The sequence below is a fragment of the Pristis pectinata genome, chromosome 2, assembly GCF_009764475.1.
Source record: "Pristis pectinata isolate sPriPec2 chromosome 2, sPriPec2.1.pri, whole genome shotgun sequence".
NCBI lineage: Eukaryota > Metazoa > Chordata > Chondrichthyes > Rhinopristiformes > Pristidae > Pristis > Pristis pectinata.
Genome location: NC_067406.1, coordinates 91,783,374 through 91,799,785, shown reverse-complemented (window position 1 = coordinate 91,799,785; position 16,412 = coordinate 91,783,374). Strand labels below are relative to the sequence as shown.

Sequence of the window (16,412 nt, the reverse complement as noted above, 5' to 3'; positions counted from 1 at the left end):
GCAACTATCCTAGTTGGTGTCAGTACAAACTTTCCCTTTTCCAATAATTCTGCTGCCTTATGAAGGGTATACAGTATTACAGAATAACCCATGGTCACAGATGATGCTTTCTCATAAGCATAGTGCAATGCTGCCAGTCCCTGATAGCAAGGTGGATATCCCTGTGCCACCTCATCCAGTCTCGCACTATAATATGCTATTGGCTGTTTTGTTCTCCCTATGCCCGTCTCCTGTGTCAGCACTGCTGCAGCATAACCTTCCTGTCTGTTAGACACACAGATGAAAGACCTTTTCATAATCAGGCAAAGCTAGTGCTGGGGCTGACTGCAATTCCTGCTTGAGTGTTAAAGGCTATTTCTGCCTTCTCATTCCATTGCAGAACACCCTTCAAGTCTGTATGTCCAGCTTCCCTCATAATTTTCCTCAATGGTGTCACAATTGCAGCATATTCTCCAATCCAGTCTGAACTGTATCCTGCCATACCCAAAAATGTCATCATCTGTCCTACCGTCTGAGGTTTAGGAGCCTTAGTTATTGCTGCAATTTGATCTGGTGCTATTGACTTTGCTCCCTTAGATATTAATCTACCCAAATATTCTACCTGCTGTTTACAAAACTGCAGCTTCTTTCTGGATACTTTATGACCTCCACATGCCAACCTTTCTAACAAGGCCAGAGTATCCCGTTCGCACTGTTCCTCTCTTTCGGAGCAAACCAATAAATCATCTACATACTGTATCAGTGTACTTTCCAATATTATACCCTCTAGGTCTGCCTTCAGTGCCTGGTTAAAAATATGGGGTGAATTCTTAAATCCCTGCAGCATGCTAGTGTAAGTATACTGGTTACCTCTAAGTGATGGCAAACCAATACTGGCATTGCTTCACCAAAGGAATGCTGAAAAAAGCCGAACACAAATCAAGCACCGAAAAACAAGCTGCCTCCGATGGCACATTAGTCAATAGCATATGTGGGTTTGGGACTACAGCTGGCCAATCTTTCACTACCTCATTCACTGCTCGCAGATCATGTACCAGTCTCCACTTGGACTTATCTGCTTTCAGGACAGGTAACAGTGGGGTATTACAGGGGCTACTCATGCTCTCAAGCACTCCTACCTCAAGTAATCCCTGTATTGTTAGCGCTACTCCCTCTTCTGCTTCTGGTTTCAAGGGATATTGTGGCCTTCTAGGTGGAATCGCTCCCTGTTTTAGTTTTATTTCTACTGGGCTTGCTGATTTTACTCTTCCTACATCTGTATCATGTTGTGACCATAAAATGGCTGGTAGTGCCTCCAGCCTTTTATCCTCTGCTAGCCCTCTTCTTCTACCAGCAATGTCATATGTCATTGAGGGGTTACCTCGACCTCCTTAGGGTTTCCTACCATTTCTATATCTACTACTACTCTGATGTAATTATCATCCCCAGACTTCCAAACCCTTGGTGTCACTATCTGCCAATCAATAATTGTTCCTGCTTGCTTCACCATGGGCCCCAAATCTTTGGACTGGTATCCCTCATTAACTAACAGCGTGCACCCTGTACCATTTCTCCAGAAATGCATTTTGTTTTACTTGCAAGGCAGGTCCCTGTTTCCCTATTATTCCCTCACCTCTCAAGTGCTGCTGGGTATTTACTTCATTGCGCCATTGTCTCTCTATTTCTTTACACTGAGTCTCATCAAAAATCACTGTACAATGTAACTCAGGCAGCTTGGCCTTGGGTAATATTGCCAGAGTGCCCCCTTTCCATTTTCTCCAAGTTTTCCAGACTTGATCTTCTATGTTCCCTATCCAATACACATTCACTCTTTCAGCTGCCTGCACCACTAGCTGAGTGCTTATTTTTCCCATGCTTAACTCCTTCAGGGTGCATTCTAATTTCAATCCCAGTTTTAGCAGTGCATCTCTGCCTAACAAATTGATCAGGGTTCCTTTGAACACTAACATCGGTAAAACTATATTTCATTATTTCCCATCTTTAAACTTGAGCTGTAAATCGTGTTAACTGCTTTTCCCAAGAACCCTACAGTTTTAACAAACTTTTCTGACATGGGAAGGTGGGAGGTGTATTGTGGCTGTACACAAGTGTATGTGGCTCCAGTATTGGTGTCATTGGTGTTATTTGCCCTTCTTGAATGATCTGAACAGTGGGCTCTTCTGCCTCCCATGTTATCATTGGGTACTGTCCCTTCCCACCCAGGTTCTCTGGGCACCCCTAGCACCTTCCATAGGGGTACACAGGTCCGGTTGGACCTGCTGGGGCTGGTCCTTGATTAAACTGCTGCTCTCTACTCATCGATTCCTGCTGAAATGTGGCAGGCCAGGGTTTGTAAGGACAGTCTCTCCTGATGTACCCTGACTGATTACATCCCCAGCATAATCCTCCTGTCCCTCTTTCCACCTGTTTTTTTTCACTGGCTCTTTTTACCCATTACCTCTCTGCCCCGTTCCTTTGGAAGTTCCAGTCCTGTCTGGGCTGTTGTCTAAATTTATTTTGTCCCTGATATGGCATTTGAGGAAATACTCCCCCAAAGACGTTTATTACTGGCATAGGGCTTTCGGGCCCTTGTTTGGCAGTATAACAGGTTCCTCCAAAAGCTGGTGCTTTGTTCATTTCAGTTGGCACAATCAGATCAGTTGTTGCTGGCAACATCTTTTTGCCTTTCTCTTTTTCTTTCTTTTTTGAGCTCCTCAAGCTGCATCTGTGTCAGCTTTCTTTGCACCTCTTCCTGCTGTTCACTCAGCTTTTGTTTGTTTTCTTGGTATTTCTCGACTGCGTGGACTACGTGGTCCCTAAATTCTTGGTGGGACATCGACATCAGCCCTACCACCTCCTCGAGTCTGGACTTGACTTGGGGGGGCATTGCATCTACAATAGCAGTCCGAAACAACGTGGTCATCAACTGGTTGCCCTCCACCTCTTGCTCTGTTTCCAGTCTCCACTTTTTCAACTGGTTTTCTAGGTACACTGCCAGGTTTTCAGTCTCTCCCAGTGGATCCCCTTTTAAAGCTTTTGGGGTCCACTTTAGGTGGATAGCAGTCTCTGAGGGCCCTCCATACCCTCTGCCTCACTCAGTCAAAACTGCTTCCATCAACCTTTGGGTTGTCCGCCACATTCGTTAAGCCAGCTGAAATCATCAGTTCTTAGTTTTGAGGTTCCCACTACCTTCACCTATTGCCAGTAAATGTCCTGTGGTCTTGTCCTCAAAGGCTCTAATCCATTTTCCCGCTCCTTCATATATGCTAGATAATGCATTTTTTAACCCTTCCAGGTCCTGGGACCCCAAGGAATGTACTGTGGCTGTCCTCCTTTTACCAGTAGGGGGTGTAATCCCATTCTGTCTCTTCCTGATCCCTGGCTTTCTATTTCATCCTCTGATTCCTCGCCACTCTCTGATTCTCTCTATTTGTATTTTCTGCCACGTCAGCCTTTCCAAGGTTGCTTTTCTCCCTCACTTCTCTTTTTGTTCTCTCCCTAGATTTTTCTTCCCCCTTCTATCTCCAGCAGTCCTCTCACTACCAGGCATTGTTTCAGGTTCCCTTCATCTGGATAGGGAGGGGGGTTTTCTGCTCCTCTTAAATCTGGATTATAGAGTCGACCCTTCCTCCTCTTCTATAGGGAGTTGTTCTTCTAACTCTTTGGCGCCCTGTCGAGTTACTACTGGTGCCTGATATGTTTTCCTTACTCTTTCTCCTTCTGTCCTAAAGAGTTTTAGTATCTGCCTTCTGCTCCCTCTTCTGGTTTCTTTTTTCAGATTTGTCTTTTGGTTTGTAGTTTTTGATTAACCCCTCCATTTCCTCACACAGACTTAAGTCAAAATTTCCCTCCTTTGGCCATTTCGTAACTAAATCTTTGGTTCTCTTTTCCCATTTTTCTGAGATTTTTGTGATATCACTTTTAGGTACTGGAAATTTTTACTTAATATTTCAACTGCAGTTCCTTTTCTCATCATGTTGTTTTACAGGGTGTTTCTCAGTATCTCACAACTCACTTGTTAGCGCTATTGTTCCCTATACCACTACTATGATGACTACAGCTAATTCTATAACTTCTACTGCCCAGTTTGCTGGCTTTTGTATTATTTAATCTTGTCCAATTTATCAAAAGATTCTTGCCTCTTTTGTTCTGCCTGTGCAGACCCCTTCCTAGGGCGGTATCTGCAGAACTTTCCATTACACCTCGTCAAGGACTTTTTCTGCCCTGTCCATATAGACCCTTGCTCCTTGCAAGGCAGTATCCACAGGGGCCCTGCCCATTCAGACCCTCGTCTCCTACGAGGCGGTAGCCACAGGGACTTACCAACATCACATGGAATTTTTACTTTAATCAATTTCTATCGTCTTATTTCTACTCACCCCACTGCGCAGTTTTCTTGATCAGTCCCCTGAGTCTCCTTTAATTTCAGTTTATGCGAGATTCTTTGGATCGGAGAGACCCTTCGACATCTTTTCAACTGGTTTTCTAGAGACACTTCTGCGTCCAGAGACTTCCCACACCCAACAGAGTTTTGGGCCGAATTAACAGCGAAAACGCTTATCTTTTTTCTGGGTCGTCACCCTTTACTCTGGTCTCATGGGGGTCCCCTAGGGACTAGGAAGTGTCCTTGATTTGTCGTTCTTTTCTTATGGGTCTCTTTCCGACCCTGCTCGCAGTGCCAGATTTGCTGTGGTTACCCGCAATAAATAGATGACCAGGAGAAGCAGGGGCCTCCTCAAGAAGTTAAACTTTTATTTGCAAACAAAAGTTGTGACAGCCAGACAGTCAGTCACCAGTTACCCTCTGACTACTACTCTCTCTGACTGCCCCTGAGCAAAGCTCGCGGGCCTTTTTTTATACCTTTTTTTCCCATAGCTCAATTACATTGTAACAATCCATCATGTTCTCTCTTATCTTCAGTTTCATCCTTCACCATTTGCATCCTTTCACAGTTGTCTCCTGGCTCACAACCATTTGTCTTTCGCCACAGTCATTGCCTGACTCAATCACAGAGTGTCCCAATTATCTATGGGCATTAGGAGTACTGGTACTAGGCTACAGAACTATCAGTTATAAAACAATACTAGGCTTATTAACTACAAGGCTAACAGTTATAAAACATTATGCCCTTATAACCTATGAGTTCTGAGACTTGCTGGCACCTGACTTATCAGTTATTAAAAAAAACTATCAGCTACAGAACTGCTACAAAATCATTAGTTGCACTAGCCATAACGACCATTAGCTACACAATAGATCAACAGTGTCTTCCTAAGAATGGGCTAACCATCTGTTTAATGAGCTACACTAAATCAAAAGTGTCTCCCTAGGAATGGACTAACTATTTCTTTAATGGGCTATATGTTTCCCGCACTCGAGCTGGAGAAGGAGGCCCAACGGCCATCTTAAGGAGATCAGCAGCCATCTTAAACACAGCAGACTATGAATAAAAAAGTATAGTCTCTACTTTCTATATATTCTATACTGCATAGTTTGTTTAAAGCTTCAATTGATCTGTCCACTTCCAATTTGCATTACTCCACATTGTTATGAAACACTGAGTCATGATTCGGTGTTTAAAAACTATTTTATTAATCACTACTTATGATAAGAAAAATAAAAGTGAAAATGTTAGTATGTTAGAAGTAAAAATGTTAAACCTTGAACATTAACCCCAAAAACTAAACTTTTCGTGTGTGTGGCAAAGTCCCAAACTCCAAGTCCAGGAATGGTTCTTAAAGTTCAGTTCAGCAAGCCATAAGGTGAAACATGAGCAAAGGCTTCTTCAACAACCACCGTTGTCTGAAGATAAGATTTAGATGTAGAGAACATAGTAATTATGAAATCCAAATGTTCCATGATGGAACCCAAATGACACCTCAGTGTTTACTCGGTAGTGACTTCCTCACCCCGAAAGTCATCCAAATCGTGGCCATCCACACAAATACCTGCTTCCTTCTACAGGTCAACAACAAAGTGAACTCCACCGGATTACTCCCAATTTCCATACATGGATTGCAGTGACAGACACAGTTATTGTTTCTCATCCATCGATAGAGAAACTAGCAGCTTGCTCTCCCTCTCACACTACTTCAACAACGTCATTACGTCCTTTATCTTCTGTTGATGTAAGCATGCCATACACACACACACACCACTAACTCTATCTTAAAGGGACATTCACCTGGTCTGTAACAACATCCACCACCACTATTCCAGTCAACAAGGGTGGGTGAAATATTCAACGTTGTGCCTAGCACCCTTCCAGAACATTTTTCTCAAATTAGAGTAAAAATTTGTATTTTGTAAAATCCTTTGAAGCTTGCCAGTTTAAGAGAAGACTATGGATTTTATATAGGTAGATTGTTGTGTGTTATAAACACTGGATGCCTAGAAGGATTAATAAAGTATTTTCATGAGGCAGTTATAGAAATGGGTAATAAAAGCGTGCTGGAATTACAGAAGGATCTTTGACTGGAAAGAAAATCAGTTAATGTTTCATGTCAGTCATACAGCACAGAAGCAGGCTCTGTGGCCCACCACATCCATGTCTATCAAGTTTGCATCTATACTAATCCCATTTTTTTTCAATACCTTACCCATAGCCTTGATGATTCAAGTGCTTGCCCAGATATTTAAATGTTATGAGTGTACCTGCCTCCACACAGACTCGGGCAGTGTGCTCCATATTCCAATTCCAACCCCCTTTCTTCCCCCCCCCCCGCCCCCCACCAACCATTGGGTGAAAAATATTATTCCACTGATCCCCTCAAATGTCCTACCCCTTACCCTAAGCCTACACCTGGTTATTAGACACCTCTGCTATGGGGAGAAAGTTTCCTACTATCTACCCTTCCTATGCATTCTTAGCTCCAAAGAAAATTGGATAGGAAAACTGAAGTGTTCCTTCCCAGGCACCGTCCTGGCACAATAATGTCTTTTATTTAGTGTGCCAACCAGAACTCTGCACAGTATTCCAACTGCGGCTAATCAAAGTTCTATAAAACTGTACCTTGACCTCCGTGCCATTTGTATTCTATGCCGCAATGAATGAATGAAATCTTTCACCTTATCTACCTTTGCTGCCTCCTTTTCAGGATCAGTGGACTTGTATACCATGGCCCCTCTGTTCCTCTAAACTCCGGGTACTGGTATTCATGGTGTATGTTCTGCGATTAATAGATCTCCCAAAATGCTCCCTTACATTTATCAGGATTAAATTCCATCTGCCATTGCTCATTGCACTGCCCAGTTTCCCAGGTGATCAATATTGTTCTGTAGCCTAAAATTATCACAATTAAGAATATCATAAATATTTGTCATTTGCATGCTTAATAATCAGGCCTCCTACATTCACATCCAAGTCATTAGTATATTTGGAAACAGTAAGAGTCGCAGCACCAATCCCTATAGTAAGCTGTTGGTCATGGGCTTCCAGTCACAAAAGCATCCCTCCATAATCACCTTCTGTCTCCTATTGCCAAGCTAACTTTGGATCTAATTTGCCAACTTGCCTTGGATCCCTTGGGCTCTAACCTTTTGGATCAGCCTTCCATGTAGGACAATGTCAAAGGGCTTATTAAAAATCCATGTAGACTACATCAATCACACTGTCCTCATCAATATATTTTGTTACTTCAAATACTCTCTCAAATTGGACAGGATCTCCCACCAACAAATCCATGCAGACTATCCCTGCCTTTCCAAGTTCTCTACCATTTGAAGTTTGACTGATTGGCCTGTAGTTACCTGATTTATCCCTGCTGCCTTCCTTATACAAAGGTATGATGTTTGCTATCCTCTAGGGATCTGGCAGCTCACCTGTGACTAGTGAAGATTTAAAAATCTCTATCAGGGCCCCAGCAATCTCATTAGGAACCAGGCCTTTATCCACCTTTATGCCCACTAAGACATCTAATAATCCTTTGTTAATGTGCTCCAGAATACCCCATCCCCATCATCCCTGGAATGTGCAACTACAGTGTCTTCCTCAATTGAATGCATTTAAGATCTCGTCCACATTTTCTTACTCCATGCCTCCACACACAGATTGCCTCTGATCCCAGACAGGTCTTGCTCTTTACCTGGTTATCCTCGTGTTATAAACATAAAATACCTTGGGATTTTCCTTAATCTTGTCTGCCAGTAATGATATTTCATGGCGCCTCTTTGCCCTTCCAATTTCTTTAAGTTTGTCCCTTCTATCCCATCCTGTTCCATTTATCCCCACCACCTCCTCCCCCCCCCCCCCCCCCCCCCCCCCCCCCCCCCAACCCCAACCTAACAATACATATGCCATAAGCTTCCTTGTTATTTATCAAGGCCGTGATATCTCTGGACTTGCCTGCCTTACCTTTTTCCTCCTTACAGGAATACATTGGCCTTGAACTCTCACTGACTTGTAATTTTTGAATTTTCATGCAAATAGAAAGTGCTTTGGCATGTACTAATGGTTACTAAATTTATTAAACCATCCAAAAATGCATATAATTTAAAAATGAAGGCCTTAAAAAGTAATTGGATCAAAGTTGGAAAGTAACATTAGTCTATAGTGAGACTAGGAAAATTTTTAGATAAAGACAACACCTAAGCAAGCCTAGTTTCAGCATAGGTTAAAGAGTTTGAAGAGTAGTCCACTGACTTAAATTTTTATTTCCATCTGGAGTGTGTCATTAATTGCTTTAATTTCTGAGGAGTGTCATTTCTGTTTTGTACAAATTACTTATTATCCATTCATACCAATTTGGGTATATAATATTAATAAACATGTCTCTGAAGTGATGTGCTATAATTGTATTCCCTCAAATTCTTATCAGTTCAAAGGGAACGTTATTGACTTGTTTATAGAATGTGTTTCAGAAAGAATTAAAGTTCATATCTTGTTGTACCATAGGAACAGTAAGCTATTTCCACTTGCAATGATGTGGACTGACAAAATGACCTTTGTTCCCTTTCAGTCTTAGCTGATCCTCAAGAAAATGAGTACAAGCCAAGGGACAAGACTTTTCATAGACCTAATATGCAGAGGTAACTGGTGTAGCAGTAAATTTGTGTTAAATATCTGTTTACACTTTCAATGATCTGTTCATTTCGTAGTAGGAACATACTTGGGTAGAAATTCAGTTTGCTTTGTAACCTTGTTTTCAGATCACAGTTGGATAAAAGCCAAACATCGCCTTCATTTGAAAGAGCCAGAAAAGCTGCTCTCTTCCCCAAGCAAAATCCTGGATGCCAGGAATCACCTGGAATGAACTTGCAGGACTACAAGCTCTGTAAGGATAATGAACATCATCCACAGACACAACTGAAACAATCCTTCGCAGACAAAACGGCTCTCAAATTTTCAGTGAACTCCAACATTCAGTCTGTATCTGTGCTGCCGGATCCTTGTGTATTTCCATTTGAAGACTTCAAGAAAGCTTCATTAGTTTCTTATGGGGAAAGTTCTTGTAATAATTTGCAAGGCTCACAGGATTCCACAGCTCATGTGCTGCCTTCCAGTCCTCAGCAAATTGAAATAAAGAGAGCAGCATTACCTCTTGGATCACCAGTACATTTGCATCCAATGGAAAATGTATCTGAAAATTCTCTATTCAATCGGGGTATGCAGTCCGGAGGACTAAGTTCACATCATAGTTTTGAAACTAAAGAGAATGTCCTGGAAACTGTACATAACATAAGGTCCTCACCACCACCTCTGCCTCCAAAGAGGTATAATCGGAGAATCCAATCTAATTTAGACAGCAATGCCTTAAATGTCAGACAGGTAAATGTATTAAAAGAGCAAAAAGAAAATCCCGTTTTGACTGAAGTGACTGCAAATGTAAAATCCAGGTTTACAGATGATTCAACTGTGTCTCTGAATGAGGTGCCTCGAAATGTTGATCAAGAGCAAGCTTTGAGACCTGCAGGAAGCTCTGATCATGAGTTCTCATATAATAGAGCTACAAATTTACCTGACAATTCTGCAAAGCTTGAAACTAATACTGCTTCAGTAGGATTAGCTAAGCATGTTGCTCCAACAACTTACTTTTCTGTGGATGGTTGTATGACCGATACTTACAGACTAAAATACCACGAGAGACCTAAACTCTACTTTGCAGATATAAAAGCTAATGAATCTCAGCAGAGTGGTGATTCTTTTCAAGGTGAGTTGAGTTTGAGAATTGGAACTAGATAAACAGCTGAAAGTTATGCAGGACATGTCAATGCACACATTCTTTCAGTTAACACTCAGTGCTATGTTTTATTTCCTGTCATAACTTGATTGTTGACATGTGAAAATGTGCCTCCCATCTGAATGATTGTCTATTATTTACTTAGAAGTACTGCAAGGAGGTATAAATTTTGCAAAATCCATTAATTGTAAATAAACTATCTTCAAGGAACATATTTCAAATATGGCAATCAAGGTGCAAGGAAGTCCATGTCTTAAAGGATTTTTAAAGGTTTGTGTATAGAAGTCAAGATTTTGTTATGGGAAGTCATTGGCACCTTGAATGCAACAATTCCATTCAAAGTCACAAAAGGTTTGAGGATCATCTTAAAGAAATACAGGGACAGAAGCATGGAGGGAGTTCTTAGTGCAGGCACTTTGAATTAAAAAACGAGCTCTTCCTAAATGGTGAAAAGCTGGAAAAAAAACACTAAAGGTCTAAAGAAATTTGGAGGTACCTTAATATTTAAATGTCATGGATAGCTGAGCCATGCCTCTGACATCCAACAGGAGGATGATGGAACAAATATTTATGCTAGAGGAGTGAAAAGTCCTGATGGAGCTTGGTGTGCTGTGACCAGTTAGTCCCAGAGGTAGTGAAATGTTGATTTGCCAGAATGGTCTCTGGACTCCAAGGAGTTAATTTGGAGGAAATATTATTCAAAGTTGATTCATCTTGGAATTTGAAAGAATAAGGAGGGATTTGGTTGAAGTTTAAGATTTAAAGAGAAAAACGTCACCACTGCTTTGAGAGAAAATGATTAGGGAGCCAAGTCTTGAAAATTGGAGCCAGGTTTTTCATGAGTGATGATGGGAAACAATTCTGCACATTCACTGGTAGAAATTTGCTTCTCTCCTGCATGAAGGTGGTTGATGCCTGGTTGGTTTGTAATTTTAAACATCAATTTGATAGATCTATGTTAACCAACAGTAGTAAGATGTATAGGACAAAGGCACATAAAATTTGTTATGAATCTGCCATTATTAAATTGAATGACAGAATAGACTCAAGGGATCACAATTCATTATCTTCCTTTAGAAATTTAGAAATATGCAATTTATAAAATGTACATTTTTATTTCAATTTTACTGAAATGATTTGGATGGATGTCATTCTACTTTTCTCTGAACTGCTCTTTTATACAGGTGAATACTCATGATTCAATTCTAGAAAAATCACCCACTCATTGGTACTGTGAAATATATCCAGATATTTTACAGTAATTAGTATTGTGTAATTTGCTGTTCATTCTACTATAGTTAAAAGGCACTGCTGATGAATGAAATTTGGGGTAGAGAAGGACATGGTTGAGACGTGCAATGCTTATTTTTCAACACGTGATCCATAGTTTTGCCAAGAAAACTGTTTGAGGTCTGGACTTGTGGCTTAATAAAAAAACTGGCTGCACCAATAGGAAAACAGTGGGCCAGCTCTTTGGTCCAGGCCTATTACCCACAGTTGCTACAAATAGCTGCCTTATGTTTGGATGTGGTGGACATGTCTTGCAAGCCTGAAGCATCTAGACATGTCCTGAGCAGCAGCACTAAATGAGTCTCCTTTCCTGAAATTTCCCTAAGTCTTCAGCTGATAAAACCCTGCCCCATCTGTACTGATTTGTCAAAGTTGGGAGGGAATTAAAACAAATACGTTCAGCCAAAATATTTTAATATGTGCAAATAATAAAATGCTTTAAGCAAAACCAAAAATTTCAAGAAATTTGTCTTCCCACTTCCTCTTGTCCCATCAGCCCTAAAATCCCGATTAAAATCAGTGGTGTCTTGGATCCTACAGCAGGCCAGTTTTACCAATGTAATTGCTGGAAGATCTCCTGCAAGATTCAACTCTGCTGCTGGACTTCATGAGGATTCCTGTGGCAGCATTCTGACATTTATACTGTCCACTATTGTAAAATAAGTTCAAGACTTTGCATTTGATTATGTATTCATAGAAATCTGGCCATTGAGATTGGTATTGTGAGAAATTAGATCAGTTCCTGATCACAAGACGACTGGATAAAGGACCAATGTTATCCAAGTCTGTCTTGTGACCTTGAGTATGTATGGGCTCTGTTTCAATGTTGTTGTGGAGTCTTCCATTAAAAATGTAGTAGAGCAGATATTTATGCCTGTGATTCACTAAACATTGTATTCCTCAATGTATCAGCCATTACAGAGGTAGTAAGGAAGTCTGGCAATAAAATACATGTCCTTTTTAGGCTAACTTTCAATTTGGAACAACTGTCAATCATAAGACTTTACAAATTAGCGGATGTTGTCAAAGATAAGAAATTGGTACCATTCTGGTGCCTGTTATGGCAATGTTATTAGCCTGGAAGTTCATAGTTTGCTGCTTCTGCGATGGTACTAGCTGGAATGGAAGTTGAATAGGATTCTATGTTAGCAAGTATAAGGAAAAAGGTTGAACAGGAAGCTACTGTGAATTAGTTAATGAGAATTTAAAAGAACTCATTTATGGAGGATGGCAAATAAGAAGCTGGAAGATTGTTTTCCAATGGCCAAGTCTGAAGGTGATAAGGGTATTGATGAAGGTTTCAGCAGTATGTTTTAAGCTAGAGACAGACACTGGTGATAGAGGGAGAGGTTGACTGTATGTATTGAAAAGGTGAGGGGTCAGAAATTCAGCTCCAAATCAAATAGAGGGATGATGTTGCTCACAACCTGTTTCAGATTGAATCAGTTGCCAGCATGTGCAAGTTGCTGTTAAGTATTTTAGTAATTTTCTAAGTTTTCAAATGTGATGCTGCAAGTGTACATGCAGCTTATTTCACTTAATTGTTAAAATATGGCATTGCAGCATTTCTTCAATATCCAATATTGAATATTGAAGAAATATTGAATATTTCAATATTCAAACATAACAAAAGTTATGCTTCTGTTAATTAGGAACAGTAGATTCAGTACTGTAGAACAGAGTTAATTATGGGTTCTGCACCTTAGGCACGGAAACCATTACTGTTGTCAGTGACAATGCTGTCAATCTCTATTGTATGGAATCTACTATTCTTGCTGTCAGAAACATTTATAACTTCAAATCTATTATGAAACTATTTGCTTGAACTTAAAAAAACTAGTTTTTTATATTAAATTCTGCAAGAAATTTAAAACCTGAGAATCTTGAAGTAGTATGCAGTAACTGAGTTTGGTAAATAAATGAAGTAAATAGGGTTCATTTAAATAAGTGATATTTGTATTATCATGTTTAAACAATATGGAAAGGAATTTTTTTCATTCTTGATTTTACTTTTCCAGGCTATGGCTAGATTTTCCCCCTCAAGTGCCATTCAACATACATGAAGTTAAAGGCATCTAATCACATTCCAGAAAGCAATAAGTGGGATAAGCAATCACTAAAGTTATCGTGGAACCTAAATTTATTCACTTGCAAGTTGTCTTTAAGGGTTTCATAACTGAAGGACAAGATGTACAAAAGAGGACTTCAATCAAGATTGTTATTAGAATAATAATTACAGATATTGTCCTGAAGAGGGAAGCTATTACAGGCTGTCCCAGGGTAATGAATACCCAATTTATTAACACCCCTACATGTGAGTGAGCTCCCCATAATATTAAATTCAAAAGTCCAACATGCATATAGTTTCCCTTCTCTCGCCACTTTTGGTAATTGTTCTCTCTTACCAGTCCTATGTGCTTTTTGATGTGGTGGTATGATTACCATATTGAGCATTTTCTGACTTGTGGATAAAATCTACTTGTGGATGCCTGTAAAAAGCAGAACTGTTCATTACCAGGGGAGGGTATGTATTTGTATAATGGAACATAGTCAAAAACTTTCAGTGCTTCCCAGTTGTACTGGTTCAAGTGCTTTGTGTAATGGGGTGCAAAGATTTTCAAAATGTCAATCAAAAATTTGTATTTTGCACATTTTCATTTCATAACCTTTTTTATTAATATACCTTGGTATAAACTACGATTTTGACATTTCACATAAAATACATTCTAGAAATGATTATAAGTCCTTTGCCCAAAAAATATTAATTTGATTGCTAATTTCAGAGCAAAGTAAAGCAAATAATGTTCACCTAGCTTTATTTAAACCAGAATTCAGCAATATTAAAGCAAGAAAATGAAAGTAAAAATTGGACAAAATTACATTTTGGATTAAATGATTTTTAATGCCTAAATGTGTATGTTTGAAAACAGTTATGCAGAAATGAAAATATTTTGCAAGTTTTATCTACAGAGTAACTTTAACATATTAAAATGTCCCAAGTTGCTTCACAGGAACATTACCAAACAAAATTTGGCAGCAAGCCCCAGGAGATGGTAGAACTGATAATAAAGTTTGTCCAAAGATGTGGGCTTTAAGGATTGTCTTAAAGGAGGAAAGCAGCTAGAATGTGTATATTTGAATGTGGTAGCTAAAGATTTGGGAACAATCAGGAAACCAAAGTTGGAGCAGATATTTCGAAATTCTAAAGCTAAAGGAAGTCTGAGATGAAGACTATTTGAAAACTAGGATGAGAATGCTAAAATAGTTTTTATGGTTTTCAAATTGGAAGAAGTAGTTCTGATCTAATTCAATGATTTCAACTTGCTTTATAATGAAAACAATCAGCTGTTAAGAATAGTGTTTCCAATTTGTATGAGGAAGTGATTGCAAATAATGTTACACTTCACATCTGTTGTCTGAATAACCATGTCATTATCAACAACCCAAGAATAGCAAAACAGATGGTTTATTATATGTAAAAGAGTAAATCATTACAAGCCAACAAATAGAGAATCCAATGGACTGAACCTAACCACTGCTTTTGAACCTCCAGCTTAAAAACAAGTTTTTTTTTTACTTCTAAGCTCTAGGCAATTGGTTAAAATATTTCTTTACCCTGTCATGAGCTTTATTTGTAATTATGAATTGAGCAATTATAGATTTTATTAACAAGTTGAACAAATGTTGTCCCTCTGTAAGAATGGGCAATTTAGATATTTTTAAAAACTATTTCCTGTGCAAATTAACTAGGGTTTCCAGTTTTGAAAGTTACCTAGTAAAGGACTTAAGATTTGATTGTGTAGGTACCACTGGATGTAGAGAGGCCTTTTGTCACATGGAGATCTCCAACTATGAATGCCAAAATTCTGTAAAGTTTTTTAGAAAAGAATTGTTATGTATTGAGGAAAGTTTCTGTGGGCTGAGTTTTAAGGTACTGTTACTGATATTGCTAAAATATTAATTACATCTGCATGTACATATTTTCCAGAATAACTTTCTCATAAGTATTATCTTTACAATATCTAAATAATACTATATTAACTGTACACTTCCATTTTTCTGTCACTATGCACACATTTATGGTGTTTGAATTCCTTAGTGGTTTTGAAAAATGCATATTTTAAATCTGGAAAAACTAATTATTTGATAACATTATTCTCATATGTAATAAGTGCTTCAAATGTACTTTTATTATCAAAATAGATGCTCTTTTCCTGTGCCTTTTATTGTTTGTTTTATAAGTGTACTTATCTGTTGGGCTAAACCCATTTTGACTCCAATAAAAAAAAGTGAAGATATTTGAATATCTCTCAACAACCTTGAATATTGCTGTGCACTGAACTGTTAACTTAGTTTCAAAAATGTCTTTTGTGCACATGTATTTTAACAGTTTCATCTTGCACAAATATATCAAAAGAAAGCCTTAAGTATTTTAGGATATTTGTGATAAAGCAATGCAATCCTAAATATACCTTAATTACTTGTATTGCTGTTTTAAAAACAGTGTTAAAATAACTCTACTCCAAACATTTGATTAATCCAGCCTATGGAACAGTTAAATAAAAAAGACCAAAATGGACATATGGCCAAACTGTGGCCTGTACAATGTGTCTATTTATTTTTCTATGTACAAAGTGGGAATATTTGTAAAACTGATTTTTATTATTTGGATATGTTGTGGAATGAATAAATACTTGTTTGTACACAATTGTTTCTGATTAAACATAATTTTAATAGGTCATGGGTATAAAATCCTGTGAACTTCATCCACAAGGCATATTTACTTCATGTGGTGATGCACAGTCAAGGCTCAACATAAGGATGTGTTCATATCACAAACAGGCTGATATTCATAAACATTCTTTTAAAATTAAATATTTTAAATTTTATTTACAGCGTGGAAACAGGCCCTTCTGGCCCAACGAGTCCGCGCCACCCATTTTAAACCCAAATTAACCTACCTGT

The 16,412-nt window shown here is 38.9% G+C and overlaps 1 protein-coding gene across 2 annotated transcripts in view; it reads left to right on the top strand.

The window, feature by feature from the left end:
* Positions 1–16,153, top strand: part of LOC127567316 (inactive ubiquitin carboxyl-terminal hydrolase 53-like) — a 97,996-nt gene extending 81,843 nt beyond the window's left edge. Inside the window, exons 14-16 of one of the 2 annotated variants that reach the window (XM_052010058.1) lie at positions 8,937–9,006; positions 9,127–10,127; positions 13,466–16,153. In XM_052010058.1, the coding sequence (XP_051866018.1) occupies positions 8,937–9,006; positions 9,127–10,127; positions 13,466–13,476 (1,082 nt within the window). In that variant the 3' untranslated portion in view covers positions 13,477–16,153. The remainder of the gene's footprint in view (positions 1–8,936; positions 9,007–9,126; positions 10,128–13,465) is intronic. The other variant, XM_052010059.1, reaches the window with a different exon arrangement.
* Positions 16,154–16,412: the final 259 nt, after the last annotated feature.